Source organism: Lagenorhynchus albirostris, chromosome 9, assembly GCF_949774975.1.
Source record: "Lagenorhynchus albirostris chromosome 9, mLagAlb1.1, whole genome shotgun sequence".
Lineage (NCBI taxonomy): Eukaryota > Metazoa > Chordata > Mammalia > Artiodactyla > Delphinidae > Lagenorhynchus > Lagenorhynchus albirostris.
The window spans coordinates 55,244,876-55,267,744 of record NC_083103.1 but is presented as its reverse complement, the minus strand read 5'-3'; the positions used below and the strand labels follow the sequence as shown (position 1 = coordinate 55,267,744).

Below are 22,869 nucleotides of genomic sequence, written 5' to 3'. Positions count from 1 at the left end.
TAGTGCTCACCTACTGCGTCCGGCCTTGATGTACATGGCGTCTTATAAAGTAAGTTCTTAACGTTTCTAAAAGCTTTAAACAACCAGCATGATATGAGGTACAAGGGTCGCTTGCCTTATCTGAGTCAGGAAACTGCTGTACCTCACCGTGTATATCTGTCTCCTCAAGGAGGTCGTGAATGGAAAGTCAGTGGCAGGTTAGGCAACTCTGTTTCAGGCAGATAGTTATCAGCTTTAAGAGAGAATCAGCAGGCTGAAGGAAAAAGGGACAAGGTGAATGAATAGAAAATATTTTGGTAGTCTACACCTTTCCCACATTTCACTAATTTTCAATGGCATTAGACAGGGCCATTCAGGTGCTCAGACTGTCCCTGACTGTTCTGTTAGCTTTTTGGGGGCTGGGACTTGCATCATTATCCTCAGACTTGGTTCATTTAGTAAGTATTTCTTGAACTCCTATGTGCTGGGGATAGAAATAAATTAATTGTCATTCCTGCCTTTAAGGAACTGAGTATAGTAGAGGAAATGAACATACATACAGATACAGTGCAGTGTGGTGAACAGAGACATGTATAACAGACCTTAGCCCACAAGAAAATCAGCTCTATTTCCTGAGTTAGGAGCTTTCTCAGATGAGTAAGTGAATTAGGAGTTAACTTTTAAAAGTGAGTAGGCCATTCTAAGCAAAGGCAGTAGTCTGTGCAAAAGGACACAGGTGTCAGTGGTATGTCGGCTCATTGTGGCCAAGCTGTATTTAACAAGGTGGAGTAGATGAGGCTGGAGAGGTGGGAGGGGGCTAGATCATGGAAGACATATGTGCTATGCTTAGGAATGTGGACTTTATCCCATAGGCAAGGAAGGATTCAAAGCTGGCCTGTGACATGGTAGACCTGTATTTTAGAAAGCTCGCTTCATTTTAGAGCTGTTCATGCTGCCCGCCAGCAAGGTTTCTTGTTCCAATACAGACAGCTGCAGTCTAAACTAGAGGCATTTTAGGTAGAATGGTGCAGGATCGAGTTAATGAAATCTTGACCTTGAAACAGTCTTAAGATTTAGTATATTTTTTTTTTTCCTCAAGGAATTGATTGGTAAAATATGGTGTGCCATTAATCAAAACAAAACAAAATAAAATGTCTTTTTACTCTGTAGGTTTAGAACTGAAATTTCTTGACCCCAGCAAGATTCCCAAGGCCTCAATGACAAGTGGTTTAGTTCAGCAGTTCCAACACACAGTCCTTCCCTCAGTGACACCCTTGGCCACCCTTATCTGCACTCTGATTGCCATATTGGTAAGAATTCACACATGGTCCTCATTTCTTGAGTTTTCTCTGCTTTTCTTTTGTGTGGCTGGTTGAATTTTAACTTTCAAGTTTTCCCAACTGTAGGATAAATTCCATGGCTGTAATCCTGCTGCAGATTGAGGCATTTCCTATTCTTAGGGTAACTTTGAACACTGTAAGGAAGGATTACTAGTAAAGCCTCTATGAGAGAGGTTCTCACCAGAAGCTAATAGACCATCTGTTCACCGTCAGGTGAGGAAGAAAGAAAAGCCCAGGGGAGGGAACTTGGACCACACCGTGGAGAAAGAGGACAATGTAGTAGGGACATCAGGTTTTTGTTTTCATACATGGCTAACTGATAAAAACTCTAAATTTGTCTGTACTGCATGGATATTTTGTGACGATGATAATGAATTGAGAGAGTCAATGAATTGAGGCTGTCTGAGCATCAGATAAGAATCTTATATGAATCAGATGCTGTTATAGGCATCATTCATAGCTGTTTTTATTTGTTAGTGATCATGATGCCCTCAATTTCGTGATACAATTTTAGTAAAATTCAGGATAAATAACTTAATCATATCTAATTACACTCAGTTTTAATTTTGGTTTCTAAACAATCAAATCTACTCACAAGACACCTGACCCCACTTAACTACGTGGCAGTACTGGTAGGTAGTTAAGCTCTGTTGGCCTACTTATCCACATGTTCTGAATTTAAAACTTTTTTCCTAAAACTTCAGCCTTGTAAGCTGCATATGGAAGGCCATGGTTTTGTTGTAAATTACACTCCAGCCCACAAAGTTAGGTGTTTGTTTATTAATATGCTAAGATCTAATTTATTATTAGCTCCACAATATCGATGAACTTTTGTAGTTTGACCTAATATGTTCAGTGACTATTAATTAACTAATTATGAAGGTGTAGTTAGGAGTTATACTGGATATCCTAGAACTTAATTATCATTTCATATTAATTTTGACGAATAGAATTAATTTTAATGTGTTCAATATATATTTCCAAATGCCTTTTTTTTTCCTGAGTAGTTGTTTTTATGTTAACTTTTGGTGGACTGTTCACAAAGCGAATTATCCCAGTTTGATGGAGAACAGTCTTAAGAGCTACTGTTTTTCAGAGATGATGTAAATTACATTCACCTGAACAATGTTTCAGTAAAGCCTATTTTAAATGATACTGAAGTTTTATCTTTGCCTATTGTTTCTAGCCCTCTATTTTCTGTCTTTGGTTTAAACCTCAAGGGCCCAGAGGCTTTCTCCGATGTCTAATTCTTTGTGCCTTGAGCTCCTTCATGTTTGGGTGGCACGTCCATGAAAAAGCCATACTCCTTGCAGTTCTCCCAATGAGGTAAGCAGATAGCTCAGTCAGTCAACATTTCTGGCATATTTCACAGTGATCCTATTGTTTTCCATTTGATCTGTCGCTTCTTGACATGTTCAGTGGGATGGGCAAAGGCAAAGACACGTGGGAACAGATTTATACCAGGACAGAATGGGGATGTTTAACTTGGGATCCTGGTACCTGTGAGGGTCCTAAGGTATGCAAAACTGCCTGTATTGTTCCTGCACTTTTTGGTAAGGGGTACTGTAGTGATTAAGCGCCATGATACCAGGCTGTTACTTCTGGCTATTGAATAGCAGCATAGTATGGAAAAAGCATGGACTTTGGTGTCAATCACACCTGTGAAAATAAGGTCCCACAGTTCCTTGTTAAGTGTTGTTAGTCAAAGTAAGGATTGAGTCCATTATGGAATAATACCTAACACGTACAGCACTTCAGATTTTTCAGAACTGCTTTTGTTGTTAGTTGGTTTTTTGGGGGCGGGGGTTGTTGTTTTGTTTTGTTTTGTTTTGCATTCTTTCTTTTGAGCCTCACAACAACCTTTAAGATAATTAGTATAAATGGATATCATCCCGTGTCTTCACATCTGCAGAAACTGGGTCTCAAAGTTTAAGTGACTTATCCAAAGTCACACAGCTAGCAAATAGCAGGGTTAGGACTTAAACCTGAATCTTATCATGCTGAATCTTAAGATCTTTTCACTGTGTCATGCTAAAAAAAAAAAAAAGGCATTTTAAATGCAGTTGTGTCCATTTTATATACAACTGAAACCCAATTAGATAGATGGTAATCGAATTAGCCTTTTTCTTAAGATTTTTCTTAAATCCTGAGAGAAATATTTAAGCTCTGAAAGGACATTAATCAAATTTGTCAGATGAGTATATGGCTTGTCTGGGTTCATTTAGCAACTTGGAGTTTCCAAATTAAAAAATAGAGAAAAACTTCTAATGTCTTTAGTTAGAATTCTTATTAAACACCAGCAGGTATGGGGCATTGTCCAAGAGAAGGACTATAGGGTTGGAAATAAAACTCCAAGTCCTGTTTCTCTAGCTGCCACCACTAGGCAGCTCCCAATCCCACAATATTCCTTTCTTTGAGGAGGCAGTTACTCAGAGAGGCAAGATTCTTTTTTGAATGTTCCATGACTCAGTGTGATGCATTCTTCTTTGTATTGCTTAAAGTTTCCCACTGAAAAAATTAATATTCTCAACTGAATTGGACTTGTAGCAAAGATCAGTATGTTATTTTATGCATAAGCCTGTTCTAGAAATAATATTAGATGCAGGTTATTCCAGCTATCTGCAAGTATAAGCTTCATTTGATGTTTTAAGGAATTATTATAAGAATTTTTATTTTTAGCCTCTTGTCTGTGGGAAAAGCAGGAGATGCTTCAATTTTTCTGATTCTGACCACGACAGGACATTATTCCCTCTTCCCTCTGCTCTTCACTGCACCAGGTAAATAGCTTCTTTTAAGAGAGATCTATTTAATTGCCATGCCTTTTCATCAGAGCCTACTGTTTGATCAATACTATCTGATTTAAACAACCTTAAAATCTCTTAGAAAGAGAGAGCTCATCCATTCTTTTAAATAAAACCTCCAACATGTCCCTAATTCTCAGTATCTTTACATGTCACAAAATGTAGTTAAGCTCCGAAAGCGTTCCTAGCACTATATAGCTGTGTCATTGTGATTATATTCCCTTAAGTGCCATAAACCTTTCTCTTACCAACTTAATTATCATATGTACTTTTTTATTCTTTTAACAGAACTTCCCATTAAAATCTTACTCATGTTACTGTTTACCATCTATAGTATTTCCTCACTGAAGACTCTATTCAGGTAAGCTAAAAAAAGTGCATTTAAAATTATATTTACTCTTGTGAAATGTTTACTCCTAAATGATTGATAAGCCTTTTAAATTTTATTTTTTAAGTTTAAATAGTAACATCACAACATTACAAAATATCAGCAGATAGCAGGAGAAATTACCCATGTTCCATCACTCTCACATGGCAACATAGGTCATGGCTTTAGTTTGGGGGAATATTTGAGGAGGGACTACCCAGCTTAAATTAAAACTTTATATGAAAACTAAAAAATGGAATGTAAAATATGCATTATGAGTAAAACCACATAAATACAGATGCTTAAAACCAAAAGATATGTAAAAAATTCTTACATATCAGAATTATGGGTGGAATTTTTTTCTTTTCTAAACTTAATGTTACCTATATAATTTTTTAAAGCTTGCTTATGGATTATATCTGATTGTGTTCATGAAACCTCAAATGCTTAATTATATGAAAACTCAGTTATAACCATATGACTCAGCAATTCCACTCTTAGGTATATACCCAAAAGAACTGAAAATAGGGACTCAAACAGATACTTATACATCAGTGTTCATTGCAGTTTTATTCACAATAGCCAAAAGGTAGAAATAGCCCAAATGTCCATCAACAAATGAATGGATAAATAAAATAGTATATATACATATAATGGAATATTAGTCATCCAGAAAGAGAAATGAAGCTCTGATATATACTACAACATGGATGAACCTTGAAAACTTAGGCTAAGTGTAATAAGCCAGACACAAAAAGGACAAATACTGTATGATTTCATTTATATGAACTATCTAGACTAGGCAAATTCATAGAGACAGAAGGTAAATTAGTAGGTATGGGGACCGGCGAGAGCAATGGTGGTGCTGGATAGGGAGTTATTATTGCTTAATGTTTCCAGAGATTCTTTTTTGGGGTGTTGAAATGTTTTGAAAGTGGATATTGACACAACATTGTCTATATACTTAATACTACTTAATTATATACTTAAAAATGGTTAAAATACCAAATTTTATATTATTTTACCAAAACAAAAACTTATGCATTGTTTACCGTATTCTTATTCCAATATCACACTATCCAGCCCCCTTTCCTCTTCCAAATGCATAGCTAATTCTCTCTCAGCAACTTCAGCTAAGTGACAACATAGATGATGGTTGGGTAAATTTAGATTGTTGAGTTAATGTAATGATATATCTTTATCATTTTTTTAAAATGTGAAATTTTTATTCATTCGTTTGCCTCTAGCTTTATCTGCACTTCACATCACGACAGTGCAGGTGAGAAGCTTTAGCTGAGAAATGTTTGCAAAAGCCAAATGACTCATCTAAAATCAGACTCCTCTCGTTTTTTCTTCAGAAAAGAAAAACCTCTTTTTAATTGGATGGAAACTTTCTACCTCCTTGGCCTGGGGCCTCTGGAAGTCTTCTGTGAATTTGTATTCCCTTTCACCTCTTGGAAGCTGAAGTACCCCTTTATCCCTTTGTTACTGACCTCAGTGTATTGTGCAGTGGGCATCACATATGCTTGGTTCAAACTGTATGTTTCAGTATTGACTGACCCTCCTGTTGGCAAGACAAAGAAGCAATGAATAAAGGAACTGCTTGGATGTATTCCAAGCAATTATTTCATGGGAAATTAATCAGAACTTGAAGAAAGTTGCTGGTGGCATGAGCCATTCATTTCAGTAAATCTGTTTGAGGACCATTCTTCTAAACTTGGCCTTGCCCAGCTTAGCAACCTGATTGTCACCATGGTGAGAAGCCACTTGTCCTCCATAAGCAGTGAAACACATCTGAAACAAATCTCGCCTTCCCCTATTAAAATTGTCTGAGATCATTGAGGCTGCTTTGCTTGCTCTAGGCAAGGAGGGAGTCTGATCAACAGCATGATTATCTGTAGCCTATGATGACCATTGTCAGGGTATAAAGCATAATTAGAATTATATGCTAAGGGAAATATAAATAAAATACCATTTTGTATTTCTGCACAAAAAATTTTTGGATCATTTCCAGCTCCTACATTTTCCTGTTGGCATGCATACAAGCAAGTGGTGCGCACTGTCCCCATTTTGTACACCTTGTTCTAGGAGATTTTTTTTTTTCATTGAAATTATACATTGACAATACTCACAAAGCCAGGGAGAATATTTAATGAACTGTTTGGCCTGTCAGCAGACACTATAAACCACATCTATTCTTACATTAGTTAAGGACATCTTGTACAGTTCATTTATTCTAAAAGCAAGTACTGCAATTTTGATAAGGCTACTCCTTCTCAAACTTTCCTCATGTGAAAAGCCTTAAGGGTGTTTTGCAGCCCAGTCTTGTCCTCCCCCCACCTTGAGAGTACTTCATACACTTTATCCAAGACCCCCGTTTGCCTAATACCTGCTGCACATTCAAATTCAACCAACATTTATCTAGCTGACACTAGGAACTTTCACACATTTTATTTACCCATTGTCCCCTAAGAAGATCAGAGAGAGACCAAGGTCAATAGAATCCTGGGATGCTAATCCAGCTATCCCATCTCTTAAATTCACTCTATTTTCCCAGACTTCTTTTGAGTCTCATTCAAAGATAAAGATGGGGATTTTTGCCCAAGGGGGAGGGAAGTACAGCCCATCTAGCCTGTTTTCCTCACCACAGTCCCCCTTGCACCCTATACTCCCGCTGTCCCAACAACTTAGATTTCCCCGTGTGCCATGCTATTTCGTACTTTTGCTTCCTTTCATTTTTGCCACTTCCTTTCTTTCCTCTCTCTACTGACTTTTCTACCCTATCATCTGATTGTCTGAACTTCTTCAAGATTCAACTTCACTGCTACCGTATCTATAAATATAAATGTAATACAGTGTAATGATTAAGAGTAGGGGCCTTGGGACTTCCCTGGTGGTTCAGTGGTTAAGACTCTGTGCTCCCAGTGCAGGGGACCTGGGTTTGATCCCTGGTCAGGGAACTAGATCCCACATGCCACAACTAAGAGTTTGCCTGCTGCAACTAAGATTCCACATGCTGCAACTAAAGATCCCGCATACCACAAGGAAGATCCCATGTGCTGCAACAAAGACCTAATGCAGCCAAATAAATAAATAAAATAAATATTAAAAAAAAAAAAAAGAGTAGGGGCCCTGCGGGAATTCCCTGGCACACACACACACACAAAAAAGAGTAGGGTCCCTGAAACCACACAGCCTGATTTTAGATCTTGCCTCCATGATTTTTTTTATCTGTAGTCAAGTTATTTAACCATCCGTTGCCTCAATGTCCTCATTTCTAAAATCACAAAAAATTTAGAACCCTGCTTAGCACATATTACGTGTGTTCAATAAATATCATTTAAGGGAATTCCCTGGCGGCCCCGTGGTTATGACTCTGCACTTTCACTGCTGAGGGCCCAGGTTCAATCCCTGGTCGGGGAACTAAGATCCCACAAGCTGCGCAGTGCGGCCAATAAATAAATATCTGATATTTTTACGAGTCCTTTCCCTCTACCTTCTCTCCCCCTCCCCCAGAATTGAGTACCCCACCATGTGCTCCCAGGCCAGGGGTCTACTTCTACTATTAACGGCTGTAATAATTGTTTGTCTGTTTTCCTCAGGAGACTTTAACAATTTGACAGCAGAGACCACACTTGTCTTGATAGTCCCAGTTTTTGGCACAGTTGAATGAATGAAAAACACCATGCAGGCCATGATTAAAATCTAAATGTTTAGTAGCACCAGCAGTAATACAAGGCACCCAATGTAGTTCCTCATATCTTTGCCAATTGGTATGCAAACAAACAAAAAAAGATGAATTTGGATGCCTGTCAACAAGGCCAAATTTAATTATGCTTTGAAGGTTGTTACTGTCAAAGTGATGTGATGTCAGAACTGGAAGAGCTCATCTGGTGCGGAGGTTTCCAAAATGTTCTGCAGGGCCTTGGAGGTTCTTGAGAGCTGCCTCAGAGGCTCTGGGCCCTGAAGCATCTTCAACCAAAGCAAATATGCTTTGATCTATTATATATTAGGCATCATGTAAGTTTTTGTTTGACTTAGTCTTTAAAGCAATTCAACCCCTTATATTACCAGGAGGGCAATGGCTCCAGAGACTGAGGAAAAGCTTGTTGACGCCAACACAGACTTCCTCCCTAGTATTCATGTATTTAAACTTTGCGAAAACATGAGCAGTTTTCAACAGTAAATTCCTAGGTTTCAGCAGTTAACTAAATAAATGAAAGTGCCGCTTCAAAATGTGTTGAAATCTAGAATTAAGTCAAGAACAAGCAAAGGTTACTATCAAAATTTAAACAAGATGTTTAAGAAACCCATTTTTTACCTGCTTTTAATTTATTTGCAATGTACCCAAATGTAACAAGACGAAGAAAAAGAAAAGTGGGAGGAACTTGGTATTCTTGGTCACCGTATCTTTCCCTGGGTTGAGAGGATAGAGCCAGAACTGGGAGGGAACTATGGAAGATGCACTCTTTCCAGCCCAACACTGTCATAGTTTTCCTTGTTAATGATTTCCACCTAGAAACTATTCTTTGTGGAGGAAGCACTTCAGTGTCAGAGAGAATTGCCCCCTGTGTATAGTCCATGCAGCTTGTTTGCAGTTAATGGGAGAAAAAAAATTCTATTAAAATATAACCTTTGAAAAAGATGTTTTACTCTTAAGTAGTTTGATGAAATTGCTCTTCCAGTATGATCATGGTAAAAAAAAAATTATTTTGACCCATCTACCCGCTTTTTCGTGCTTCAAAGAAATGGGCTACTGGGATTTCCCTGGTGGTCCAGTGGTAAAGAATCCACCTTCCAGTGCAGGGTACGCAGGTTCAATCCCTGGTCGGGGAGCTAAGATCCCACATGCCGTGGGGCAACTAAGCCCGCATGCCACAACTATTGAGCTCATGTGCCTCAACTACCAAGCTCGAGCACCTCAACAAGAGAGCCAGCATGCCGCAAACTACAGAGCCCGTGCACCTGGTGCACCACAACTAGAGAGAAGCCCGTGTGCCGCAACGAAGTGACCATGCACTGCAACTAAGACCTGATGCAGCCAAAAAAAAAAGAAATGGGCTACTGTGCTAATGGCAACTGAACTTAGAACAATTTTATAAACCTCAAAAACCTGAATCAATATAGCCGTTAGTTTCTCACAATAAAGTCCCATATTCAGCATCCCCACTTTATAGAAATGTCAATAAATGTACTAAAAAATTCTTTTTCAGTCTCAGGAGTGTTGACTGCAAGAAAAACACACAACATAGGAGTTGTTTTAGTTTTATTCAGGGACCTTACCAAGGACTATAGCCTAGGAAACGGCTTCTCAGTAACTCTGAGAGAACAGCTCTGAAGAGGTAGGGGGAGATTCAAGTATATATGTGACTTTTGGGCTAGGGAATACATACAGTCAAGTATACATCTTGGTAAAAGATTACTGCAAGTCACAAAGAACAGATAGCTCAGCTTAATGATTTTAGTGCTTTTCTATGTAAAGGAAGATTCAAGAATCAGGGTTCATTAAAATTCTTCCGATTGGAACCAAGATGGCGGAGTAGAAGGACGTGCTCTCACTCCCTCTCGCGAGAACACCAGGATCACAACTAGCTGCTGGACAACCATTGACAGGAGGACACTGGAACTCACCAAAACAGATACCCCACGTCCAAGGACAAAGGAGAAGCCACAGTGAGATGGTACAAGGGGCGCAATCACAGTAAAATCAAGTCCCATAACTGCTGGGTGGGTGACTCACAGACTGGAGAACACTTATAACACAGAAGTTCACCTACTGGAGTGAAGGTTCTAAGCCCCACGTCAGGCTTCGCAACCTGGAAGTCTGGCAACGGGAGGAGGAATTCCTAGAGAATCAGACTTTGAAGGCTACTGGGATTTGATTGCAGGACTTCAACAGAACTGGGGGAAACGGAGACTCCACTTTTGGAGGGCACACACAAAGTAGTGTGTGCATCGGGACCCAGGGGAAGGAGCAGTGACCCAGGGGGAGACTGAACCAGACCTACCTGCTAGCATTGGAGGGTCTCCTGGGGTGACGGGGGGTGGCTGTGCTTCATCGTGGGGACAAGGACACTGGCAGCAGAAGTTCTGGGAAGTACTCCTTGGCGTGAGCCCTCCCAGAGTCCGCCTTTAGCCCCACCAAAGAGCCCAGGTAGGCTCCAGTATTGGGTTGCCTCAGGCCAAACAACCAACAGGGAGGGAACCCAGCCCCACCCATCAGCAGTCAAGCAGATTAAAGTTTTACTGAGCTCCGCCCACCAGAGCAACAGTCAGCTCCACCCACCACCAGTCCCTCCCATCAGGAAACTTGCACAAGCCTCTTAGACAGCCTCATCCACCAGAGGGCAGACAGCAGAAGCAAGAAGAACTACAATCCTGCAGCCAGTGGAACAAAAACCACATTCACAGAAAGATAGACAAGATGAAAAGGCAGAGGGCTATGTACCAGATGAAGGAACAAGATAAAATCCCAGAAAAACAACTAAATGGAGTGGAGATAGGCAACCTTCCAGAAAAAGAAATCAGAATAATTATAGTGAAGATGATCCAGGATCTCGGAAAAAGAATGGAGGCAAAGATCGAGAAGATGCAAGAAATGTTTAACAAAGACCTAGAAGAATTAAAGAACAAACAAACAGAGATGAACAATACAGTAACTGAAATGAAAAATATACTAGAAAGGGCTTCCCTGGTGGTGCAGTGGTTGAGAGTCCGCCTGCCGATGCAGGGGACACGGGTTCGTGCCCCGGTCTGCGAAGATCCCACATGCCGCGGAGCGGTTGGGCCCGTGAGCCATGGCCGCTGAGCCTGCGCGTCCGGAGCCTGTGCTCTGCAACGGGAGAGGCCACAACAGTGAGAGGCCTGCGTACCGCAAAAAAAAAAAAAAAAAAGCCTAGAGATAAACCCACACACATATGGTCAACTAATCTATGAGAAAGGAGGCAAGGATATACAATGGAAAAAAGACAGTCTCTTCAATAAGTGGTGCTGGGAAAACTGGACAGCTACATGTAAAAGAACGAAATTAGAACACTCACTAACACCATACACAAAAATAAACTCAAAATGGATTAGAGACCTGAATGTAAGACTAGACACTATAAAACACTTAGAGGAAAACATAGGAAGAACACTCTTTGACATAAATCACAGCAAGATCTTTTTTGATCCACCTCCTAGAGTAATGGAAATAAAAACAAAAATAAATGGGACCTAATGAAGCTTCAAAGCTTTTGCACAGCAAAGGAAACCATAAACAAGATGAAAAGACAACCCTCAGAATGGGAGGAAATATTTGCAAACGAATCAACAGACAAAGGATTAATCTCCAAAATATATAAACAGCTCATGCAGCTCAATATTAAAAAAACAAACAACCCAATCCAAAAATGGCAGAAGACCTAAATAGACATTTCTCCAAAGAAGACATACAGATGGCCAAGAAGCACATGAAAAGCTGCTCAACATCACTAATTATTAGAGAAATGCAGATCAAAGCTACAGTGAGGTGTCACCTCACACCAGTTAGAATGGGCATCATCAGAAAATCCACAAACAACAAATGCTGGAGAAGGTGTGGAGAAAAGGGAACCCTCTTGCACTGCTGGTGGGAATGTAAATTGATACAGCCACTATGGATAAAAGTATGGAGGTTCCTTAAAGAACTAAAAATAGAATTACCATATGACTCAGCAATCCCACTACTGGGCATATACCCAGAGAAAACCATAATTCAAAAAGGCACATGCACCCCAATGTTCATTGCAGCACTATTTACAATAGCCAGGTCATGGAAACAACCTAAATGCCCATTGACAGACGAATGGATAAAGAAGATGTGGCACATATATACAATGGAATATCACTCAGCCATAAAAAGGAACGAAATTGGGTCATTTGTTTGACGTGGACGGATCTAGAGACTGTCATGCAGAGTGAAGTAAGTCAGAAAGAGAAAAACAAATATTGTATATTAACGCATATATATGGAACCTAGAAAAATGGTACAGATGAACCAGTTTGCAGAGCAGAAATTGAGACACAGATGTAGAGAACAAACGTATGGACACCAAGGGGGTAAAGCAGCTGGGGGGTGGGAGTGGTGGTGTGATGAATTGATTGGGATTGAAATGTATACAGTGATGTGTATAAAACTGATGACTAATAAGAACCTACTGTATAAAAAATATATATATATATATAATTCAAACCATCCAAAAAAAACACAATTCTTCCTAAGATATACATCTAACTATAAGGGAACTGTTTGTCCGAAGCACAGAGCATCCTGTTGTCTTAATTTCCTCTGTCTGAAGCAGAGAGTGTACTGTCCATCAGTGACTGCAGCAGGTTAGTCCTTACAGAACTGGTCACTGAGCAACACTCCCTATTCTTCTTTGTTTAAAGGAGTCAGAAATAAAAACAGTATAGTATATATAGAAACAACTGTGAAAAGGACAGGACCCATAATATACCTATGTACAACATCATGGAATCCTAGAATCCTAGAGACTCTCAGAAGAGCATTCGAGAAGGATTTATTTTTTACAGTTTTCCTGAATGAATAGGTAGCTGATTAGGCAGTGTCGAGGTGTTCACCATCTCATAAAGCAGCCTCTCCTACATGTGCAGCTGTTTCTTAAGGCATTTAATGCTGAATTAATATTTTTCTTCTTCTTACTTTTACCAGTTGGTCTCTGGAACAATACATAATGAGGTTCTATTCCCATTTGTGACAGCCCTTCAAGTGATACACAAAGGGGAAGTCCCACATTGTGGTCCTTTCTGTTGAGAGCCTACTATATGTCAGGTACTATGCTAGGCATTATCTCTCTCTTTTTTTTTTTTTTTTTTCCGGTACGCGGGCCTCTCACTGTTGTGGCCTCTCCAGTTGCGGAGCACAGGCTCGAGACGCGCAGGCTCAGCGGGCACGGCTCATGGGCCCAGCCGCTCCGCAGCATGTGGGATCTTCCTGGACCGGGGCACGAACCCGTGTCCCCTGCATCGGCAGGTGGACTCTCAACCACTGCGCCACCAGGAAAGCCCCTTTTGTTATAATTTTAAAAGGAACACTGTGGTTAAAAAAAAAAAAGACTGTGCATATGTCATACTAGTATTTACATAAGACAGATTCTCAGACGTAATTACTGGGTCAAAGACTGTGAACCTCTGAAACATTTGTTGCCTTCCAGGAAACTGTTCCAATATACGTTCCTTTGGAAAATCCTAACTTGAAATGTTACGGATCTGATATTGCTTTTTGTAGGCATAAAAGCCTCATCCTTTATTAACTGAAACTTAATTCTTCCACTTTGGAGATCAATACCTGATGCATATAGCTTCGCATTAACCTCTAGTTTAATCAGCATTCCTCTAGATAAAATGTTGAAGACATTTTAGCTCCTTATCAGGAAGGGCTGTCTAAACAGAGAGCTGTTCGAAGATCGGAGCTCCTCAGTCCTGGAGGCAGGTGAGCAGAGACTGGACAATTACTTGGCAGAATGTTATAGATTCCTTCTTTTTTTTCAGTCCTCAAATCTCTGGGAAACACCTCGTCCCTCAGCGACGTGCAAGGACCTGAAGACCCAGGCTGAATTTCGAGAGTTTAGCTAAGTGATCCAGTCCTGGGATTCTCCAAATTCTTTATGGCTGGCTGGACCTTAATTTTAGGCTCTGTGGAGGGTATGCCTGTGCGAATGAATGACAGGAAACGCAGGAAATGAAAACTAGCTTTTATTTTATTTCAATTAATTACGTTTCTTAAAACTATTCATCAAGCCCACTTGTGGGTTTTGGATACAAAGATAAATTCTTGCTGAAAGAACATTCTGGGGCGGGAAAAGGAGAGGCAATTGTGGGTGGGGGAGGTTGGGCGAAAAAAATCAGTATCTCCTAGTCTTCTTGCAGTATGGCTCGTTTCCTGTACTCCTCGACCCCCGCTACCAAGCCCTGACATCCCTTCCGTGGAGTTAGCGCCGGCCGGCAAGCGAGCAACGCCGGACACTTAGTAGCCCGGAACCTCGCGTGCGCGTTTCCGGCAGCAGCGTGCAAGGGGAAGGGTTTGGGCGCCGCACCGCCTCGCGCCATGCCCTTCAGCACCGCGCTCGGAGGTGAAAGCTTGTGGCTTGGGTCCCGGCCGTGGTCTTGGTGATTTTCTTTGTAGTTGGAGGTCAGAGGCCAGGCCTCAAGTGGGAACGGCCTCACCATGATGAACGGCCGGCCGGGCCGAGTGCCCTTACAGTTCCTGCCGAATGAGGCCCGGAGCCTGCCGCCGCCCAAGCTAACCGACCCGCGGCTCTTCTACGTCGGCTTCTTGGGTTACTGCTCCGGCCTGATTGATAACGCGATCCGGCGGCGGCCGGTGGCGTCGGCCGGTGAGGGCTGCGCGGGCGGGATGGTCTGGGAGGAGAGGGGGCCGTAGGGCTGAGGGCCGGCTCTGCCTTAGGCTGCCTGAGGTGCCTCCGCTTTTCCGGGCCTTTTCGCGTTAACAGGCCCCGCCTCGCCTCCCTCAGGTATCCGCGCCCCGTGAGCTTCTCAGAATCGGGCCGGCCAGAGTGTCATTTCAGGAAACTGAGATGCAGTGCAACCCACGACCTCGCAGTGAGTCTGTGAAGGACCCTGGACTGAACTGCCTGCTCCCCTCTCAGTTCGCGCTGTGGGGTGTGCAAAAATGAGCGATCAATCGATGCAATGCACTACTGACACTGCGTGCATTATAGCATTTAGTCTTCAGACACCTTGGGTGGTGAGGTGGGGGAGAGGTATTATCCATAATGGGGAAACAGAGCCTTAGATTAAAGCAGCTTGCCCAAGGTCCTAAGTAGCACAGTCTGTTTTTAAACTTCAGAGTTTAAAGAGAGTGCTGTTCAGAACCAGCACTTCTCAGATTTAATGTGCATACTGATAACTTGGGGATCTTGTTAAAATGCAGATGCTGGTTCATTAGATCTGGAGAGAGGCCTGATGGTCCCAATCTCCCAGACGCTGCTGGTCTGGGGACTTCACATTGAGTAGGAGGCTCTAAACCACTGGGCTATATTTCCTAGTAGATCAGTGTTCACCTGTCTGAGACCAGCAGTGATAGTAAGTGACACAGTTAACTGTGCTAAAGTCTATGGCTTTCCAAAGGGAAGAGAGGGAAACTTTGTAAAAGGTGTGTTTGAATTTAGCTTTGATATGTCAGACGGATACTTGGAGAGAGCCTTCCAGGCCCGTGGGAGGCTAGTGGGAGTGAATGGGGGCCAGTTCATGAGTGAGTGCCGAGTAGGGCGATAAGGCAACAAAGATTTAGGTGGATGGTGGCAATTTATTCTCTAGGCAGACAGGAACCTTACATGCTTTTGAAAGCTATCAGAGGAAGTTCAGTGATTGGACCTGTGTTAAAAGGTCAACTTTGTTAGAAACTGATTGGAGCCAGGGAGCCCAGCTAGGAAGAAGGCTAATACAATGGTCCAGGCAAGCAGGAATCACCTCACTTGTGCCTCTTTTGCCTTCTTCCAGCTGTATGTGTGCCTGGAGGTCGACTCCCAACCCACCAAATTTTGGCATTTCTAGTGCTCAAATAGAGTTGAGATCCTGTGTGCTTTGGACATGCCCCCACTCCACAGAAAGGAGTGATCTTTTGTCCATTTCTGCCACTAGGAACTATGGGGTGTTCTCCCTTCTTATCACCACTCCACACTTGCCCACGCCTGTCACTTGGTGTAATGGAAGGAGCTCCATTTTGGAATTAAATGGCCTTGCTCCACTGCTTCCCAGCCATGTCACCTTGGGCAAGTTACTTGGTCAGAGCTCAAGTTTCCTCATCTATAAAGTGAGAATAATTCATCTTTGCATATTTTTTTTTTGAGAATTAAGTGAGATTCTGTAGGCAAATGCCTGACACAGGGAAGGTGCCTAACAGGTTTCCCTTTCCTTAGCTCTTGTTCTGCAAACAGTTTACCATATATTTGTTCAACCTTAACTGAGCTCTTTCTCTGTGCCAGGCAGTGTTACACATTGGGTGTATGGGGGGAGGAATACTGTCCTGCCCTTGAGGAACTCCTAATTGTGTCAGGGAGACAAACAGATCTGGGTCTAGGTGTGACAGACAGGTATTTTGATAGAGGTGGGTGAGCAGAGAGTGCTTTGGGAGCATAAAGGAGGTTCAGATCAGAGGGATCCTGTTCCGGAGGAAGAAACGGTTGGCTGAGATTTGAAGTATGTATCACTTAATCTCACCTCATTGTTGTCAAAGAATGTTTTGTGCCTTTTCTGGGAGACAGAAGAGCATAGTAGTTAAGAGCGCAAGCTTTTGGATTTGACACCACCTCCTCCCTACTAGCGATTTGATTCTGGAGAAGTTACTTATCTCTGTGAGCTTTAGTTTCCTCATCTATGAAATAGGGATGGTGTCTACCTCTTTGTGTGGCTGTGAGAACTAGGTGAGATAATGGATGTAAAGCACTTAGCCCAGGCCTAGGGGTCAAAGTTCCTGAGTTCCCTGGGTTTCCCCTTAGTTGCTTTGGAAAATTCAGGTCTTGAGGACTTTATTGAAATAGTTTTCCTCAGTAGCATTTATTGAATGCATACTGTGTTTATCTAGTTCAATGTCTGGCATATAGTAATGTTCAATGAGTATTTATTGAATGAATGTGTAGATTACAAGGAAATATAAAACATTGTCCCAACCATCCAAAGATTTACAAACCAGATGGCATATCTATTAAAAAGGTGAATTGTGGTACAACTTCATGCACATAGGAGGAGTGGGGAAGAGAAATATACAGTGGATTTTCCAACTATGGCCATGGAGAGTACCTGGCATTCTGTAGGTAGTTGGAATATTCTGTCAATGAAATCAAGTTGTGCAGATCTTTTTCAAGTTAGCAGAAAATATTAAATACAATTTTTTCTTAAGCTTTTCTCCCATCACCTGTTTTTAAACCCTTGTTTCTGGTTACCCCTTACCTGCCCTAAATTTAGAGTTAGTTGGTATCTAAGTGTAATCCACAAAATTAAATGTTTATTGATTTCTAGTTTAATATATCAGTAGTTTATGGCATTCTGCAAAGAGCATCATGGCTTTCAAGTTTAGGTTCACTGAGTAAAGGAAAGAAGGGGAAAATAATTGTGGGAGGGTTGTGTATGTGGTGAAAGGGAGACCACTGCTGACAGAGAAGAGGCTAGGGAAATGAGGACTTGAGAAGAGGCCAAGCCATGCCTTTAGGGCTAGGACACTGATATCATCTAAATCTTCTGTGAGGCATATGAGTAAGCACAGAGAGTCTGAGTCTTTATCTGTGTAGTCCAGTGGCACATGGGAGAACCCAGCACATTTTGGTTTGCTGTATTACAGGTGGCCCATTAGGGGAAGCAGTGGCTCTTTGGGCTAAGGGAGAATGCAGAAGAGTCTGGGCCCTGTCCAGTCCCAGGTCATAATGATACTTTGTATTTTTATTGTTTTACAATTTTTCCAAAACACTATAATAACTACTGTGAAAAAGATAGGTTAGGTATTATCTTTGTTTTAGAGGTAGTAAATTGATTTGCCCAAGGTCATTCATTATATATTTATTAAGTGCTGTCTGTGTGCTGGTATACAAAGATGAATCCAACATTGACTTTGCCTGATAGTAGAGAGAGAAATAATTACTATAGCAATTTACATATTAATAGAGATGAGTTCATCCTTTTAACTCTAGGAAAGTTATAGGAAGGTTTCTTAGCAGAAGTGATGTCTGGGGCTTCCCTGGTGGCGCAGTGGTTGAGAGCCTGCCTGCCAGTGCAGGGGACACGGGTTCAAGCCCTGGTCTGGGAAGATCCCACATGCTGCGGAGCAACTGGGCCCGTGAGCCACAATAGTGAGAGGCCCGTGCACCGCGATGAAGAGCGGCCCCCACTTGCCGCAACTAGAGAAAGCCCTCGCACAGAAACGAAGACCCAACACAGCAATCAATCAATAAATAAATAAATATTAAAAAAAAAAAGAAGTGATATCTGAGTTGAATCTTGAAGGATCAGGAAGTTGCTGGACAGAGAAGTAATCAGTGCGTGGTATATAGAAGCATGAAGGAGCCTAGTTTATGTGAGGAATTAAAAGTAGTTCAGTATTGTTGGGCACAATGTGCATATCAGGGAGTGTCAGAAGATGAAGGTGGAAGAGGCAGCTCATGAAAGGCCTGGGAGATCATATGCACGAGTTTAGGGTCCTGTTGACCATAATTGAAGAAGGGACTGACAGACTAGTTTGTGTTTTAGTAGAAATTCCTCTAATGACAGGGTAAAAGCTGGGATCAGTGTGGAGTAGAAAATGAGGTGAAAGGGAGACCAGTTAGTGTAAATGCGCACAAGTTCCCTGAAGTGAGGAAAGGAAATATTTATAAGGTAGGATTGACAGTGACTAGATGTAGGAGAAGAGGGTAGGAAAAAAAGATAATTACTATGTTTATTACCCAGGACATGCATTCCTGGGTAAATGGTCTTATTCTCTGAATTAAGAAAAAGAGGTATGAATAGGAAGGAACTGAGTTTGTTTGGGGGTATTCAGGTAAACGTATCTGTCAAATATTTGGCTATATTTGTTGTTCAGCATGGGTGCCTGAGTTGGACGTTACTTATAGATTATAATAGATAAAACTATAGGAATAAAAAGTTCTCCAAAGGAACATCTATGGGATAAGAAGAGGGCTGGGAATAGAATTCTGAGGCATAGCTAGAAAACCTGCCCTTAGCCTTTTGCAAAAAAAAATTTTTGTATATAAAGTTTATACCTTTGCATCTCCCCTTCACATTTTAAATTTTGGCTTTCCTAGATCATGTGATCTTCTCCAGTCTTATAATAGGATGATTTTTTTAGTAGGATGATTTTATTTATTTGCTGCTCCGCATGGCATGCGGGATCTTAGTTCCCCAACCAGGGATCGAACCCATACCCCCTGCAGTGGAAGCGTAGAGTCTTAACCACTGGACCACCAGGGAAGTCCCAGTAGGATGATTTTTTAAAGATAGTTTTTGAATAAGTAATATATGCAAAATTACAAAATTTAGCAGGTACAAAAGAGAATTGAGATATATTTGTCGTACAGTGTACTGTTTTAGTAACCACTAGATATGCAAAAATAAATTGGTATATGGAGACAAACCAGATTGCTTTTAGACCATCTGTAGAGGACTTTACCTCTACTCGTCATCTTCTGAACATGTCCTGGAATACAAGCTAGTGTAGGTCTAAAGTTAACTTATTGAAAAAGAAAAACTTTTTTTTCTGTTTCAGTCTGCCATTCAAGTTTTTGTACTTATCCACCTTTTTCCTTGAAGAAACTTATAAAACCTGAATTTTAAAAATCTTGGGTTCTGTTGATAGTTATATTTGTAGACTTAATGTTGCTTTTCATAGTTGCCAGATATCCTGAGGAAGATGTCCCAAAGAATACCCATGTACAAAAGCCTTTTTTCTTAAAAGAATGTCAAAAGAAATAAATTATATATCTGAAACATGAAAAATGTGATTTTTAATACATGTGACTGATTTTCGCTTTCTTTGGGATTTGTTTCAATTTCAGGTTTGCATCGCCAGCTTCTATATGTTACTTCCTTTATTTTTGTCGGATATTATCTTTTAAAACGTCAAGACTGTATGTGTGCTCTGAGGGACCATGATATGTTTGCATATGAAAAGTCACATCCAGAGGATTTTCCTGAAAAAGGTATTTCAAGTTAATTGCAGAAAACTTCTTTCTTATTCTGTATCATTTTCCCTGGTTAATCTTATTTATGCCTATGGCTTCAGTGCCTTCTGTATTCTGTTGACTTCCACATCTTTGTCTATAGACCAGAATTCTCTTGAATTCATATATCCAGTTTCTGGCTGAGTACCTCTGTGTCCCTCAGACAGCAGACAACTCATGTCCCCTCTGCTTGCCCAGACCTTCTGTTCTTCTGTGTCCTGCTTCAGTGAATGGCACACTGTCCACCTAGGCTCTCCAGCCAGAAGCCTGGGAATCACCTTCAAGTCTGTGTCTTTGACTTCCCATTAGTCATCAAGTCTAACTGTTCTAATCCCTAAATAATTCTCAGCTCTGAACTCTCCTCTCTACCCTTGCCACTACCCTGGTTCAGGCCCTGGTAATCTCTTGTGTGGGCTCTTGCACTTGCCTCCAGCTTGCCTCTGCCTTTAGTCTTACCAGAAATCACATCTGTGTGGATAAATATGGATGTGCTTAAAATAGCTATCCATTGCCTTTTGGATAAAATCAAGACTCCCTAGGATGGCTTGTTTTCCCAGGCTGAGCTAATTACCTGGTAGAAACACTTAACTCATACCTCTTATCCACCCCTTATCACACACAGGCTGTGTTGTGTCCCTCACTGGACTGTAGCTTCATCTTTGTTTCTCCAGCCTCCAGCACAGAGCCTACACATAGTAGGCACTTAATAAATAATGGCTGGCCTGAACTACATAGAGCCCTGCCTCATCTCCTGCCTCATGAAATGCTGTCCTGAACCTGCCCTATATCGCTTTGTACATGCTATACCTCTTTAGTCCTCCTCTTGCCCCATTTCCACTCTGCGCACCCAACAAATTCCTGCTCAAGATTCATCATCTCAATGAAGCCTTCATCCAGCTATAGACAGGAATTTCCTTAGCATACTCTACTTATCTTTGTGCAGCTGTGAATATAACTGTAATACAGCTGTTTTCTTGTTCATATTTTATACAGATACACAATATAGATGTGTATATACGTGAATGAGTGTAGGAAATTTTTGAAATTTTGTAAATATATAGATTTTTAGATTTTCCTATTTATGTAAAAGTATAATATGAAGCATTTAAATTTCATCAGACTGAATGATGATGTGTAGGGTCCTATTTAGCTCTGAAATTGTATTACTCTAACATTTCCCTAGCCTTCAGTCACATATGTGATGTTTATGGTGGATCAGAAAGGCAACTTTTTTTTGCCAATGAAGAGCTCAAAGACTAATACAAAGCCATGAATAGTAGGTGTATCAAGGATGGGAAATACTCAGAACTGCTGGATGTTAGATCTGAAAAAGGAATCTTGGGAATATTGATTTCTAAGAGGGAGCCCCAGTATTAGTTAGTCCTCAGTCCCAGACCTCTGGCTCTTTGCCTCCACATTTCCACTAGCTCCCTCTGGCAGTGAGTGTAGCCTCACGGGCTCATTCTCTCTGAGCAGCAGATTACTGGCAGGTGTGCCAAGAGCCTTCTGCACGGACAGTGCAGTCATGGAGAGCTTGAACGCCTCAGCTCTTGGCCCCTCCCTATTCATTCCTTCTTTTACCCCTTCAGCTAGGATCCCCCTGGCAGCCCTTTGCCCCTCCAGATAACCATCTGGATGTCACCACAGATTCTTCCAAAGTTATTCTTCATTCAGTGGAACAAAATGCCTCAGTGATTGCCAAGCCATGGTTGAGGACTAGAAAATAAGGCAGTTCTTAAAAGAATATTAAGTGTTAATTTTTCTTTAGGAAATATGATTTTTTAAACACAATTTAAAAATCTTCTGTGATCTTTCTTTTTATAGATAAGAAAACTTACAGTAAAATTCTTGAAGAATTCTATCCAGTGCGTTGAAGTCTCCAAAATGCTTGCTCCGGTTTCACTGATACTGGTTTTTTCTGAATTTTGTGGAACTGTTTCTGTGACATCTGAAGTTTATGTTAATCTATACATTAACACCTTGTGATTAAAATGGTCATCATAAGCACTCTGACTCCTTTTTGTCATAAGAAAAATAGTTCATCAGAGAATGGTCAGTCTCCATTTACCTAGTTTTAAGAAGCCATCTGGGAGATTTAAAAATGGGGTTCTAGTTCAGAGTTGGCAAACTATAGCCTGTGGGCCAAATCTGGCTCACTGCCAATACAATTTTACTGGACACAGCCAAGCTCATTTGTTTATCTGTTTATGGCTGCTTCCATTGCTACTGCAGCAGAGTTGAGTGGTTGTGACAGAGACCTAATGGTCTGCAAAGCCTAAAATATTTAATATATGGCCCTTTACAGAAGAGTTTTGCCTGCTCCAGTTCTAATGCCAAGTGAAACCAAGCAAGCCAGATTATGGAAGGTTTTGTGAGTCGTGCAGAATAATTTTGACTTGATTCTGTAGGTAGTGGAAAGTCACTAAATGATTTTAAATAGGAATAACATGGTCATGTTTGTATTACTGAGCTCTCTGCAACAACATAGAGGGTGGTTGAGAAGGAGGAAACTCAAGACCAGGAGAACAGCTGACACGGCAACGGGGTCTCAGCTCTTAGATGGATCATCCTGGAGAAAGTGGGCTCAGTAGCTAATTCTGTCCACAGTGGAGCTTGGTGCAATTAGAAGTAAGAGATCCCACCTAACTAGAATGAGGTTACTCTTTATGGCT

At 41.1% G+C, this 22,869-nt stretch overlaps 2 protein-coding genes across 3 annotated transcripts in view; both read left to right on the top strand.

Moving 5' to 3' along the window:
- ALG8 (ALG8 alpha-1,3-glucosyltransferase) overlaps positions 1 to 6,469 on the top strand; it is a 28,673-nt gene extending 22,204 nt beyond the window's left edge. For both annotated transcript variants that reach the window (XM_060157858.1, XM_060157859.1), the window contains 5 exons: positions 1,150 to 1,289; positions 2,506 to 2,645; positions 3,999 to 4,096; positions 4,409 to 4,481; positions 5,846 to 6,469. In XM_060157858.1, the coding sequence (XP_060013841.1) occupies positions 1,150 to 1,289; positions 2,506 to 2,645; positions 3,999 to 4,096; positions 4,409 to 4,481; positions 5,846 to 6,077 (683 nt within the window). In that variant the 3' untranslated portion in view covers positions 6,078 to 6,469. The remainder of the gene's footprint in view (positions 1 to 1,149; positions 1,290 to 2,505; positions 2,646 to 3,998; positions 4,097 to 4,408; positions 4,482 to 5,845) is intronic.
- An 8,077-nt stretch (positions 6,470 to 14,546) lies between these two features.
- NDUFC2 (NADH:ubiquinone oxidoreductase subunit C2) lies at positions 14,547 to 22,204 on the top strand. Its single transcript, XM_060160120.1, has 3 exons — positions 14,547 to 14,863; positions 20,033 to 20,176; positions 22,022 to 22,204. Exons 1-3 carry the CDS (start codon positions 14,695 to 14,697, stop codon positions 22,069 to 22,071), a joined length of 363 nt encoding a protein of 120 aa, XP_060016103.1. The 5' UTR covers positions 14,547 to 14,694; the 3' UTR covers positions 22,072 to 22,204.
- The last annotated feature ends 665 nt before the right edge of the window (positions 22,205 to 22,869 follow it).

Excerpts from the sequence above, each read along its gene's own strand:
- NDUFC2 (XM_060160120.1), top strand. The coding sequence starts at position 14,695 with ATGATGAACGGCCGGCCGGGCCGAGTGCCCTTACAGTTCCTGCCGAAT. Across the intron at positions 14,864-20,032 it reads GCGGCCGGTGGCGTCGGCCG|GTTTGCATCGCCAGCTTCTA; the intron begins GTGAGGGCTGCG and ends TTTCAATTTCAG. Across the intron at positions 20,177-22,021 it reads AGAGGATTTTCCTGAAAAAG|ATAAGAAAACTTACAGTAAA; the intron begins GTATTTCAAGTT and ends TTCTTTTTATAG.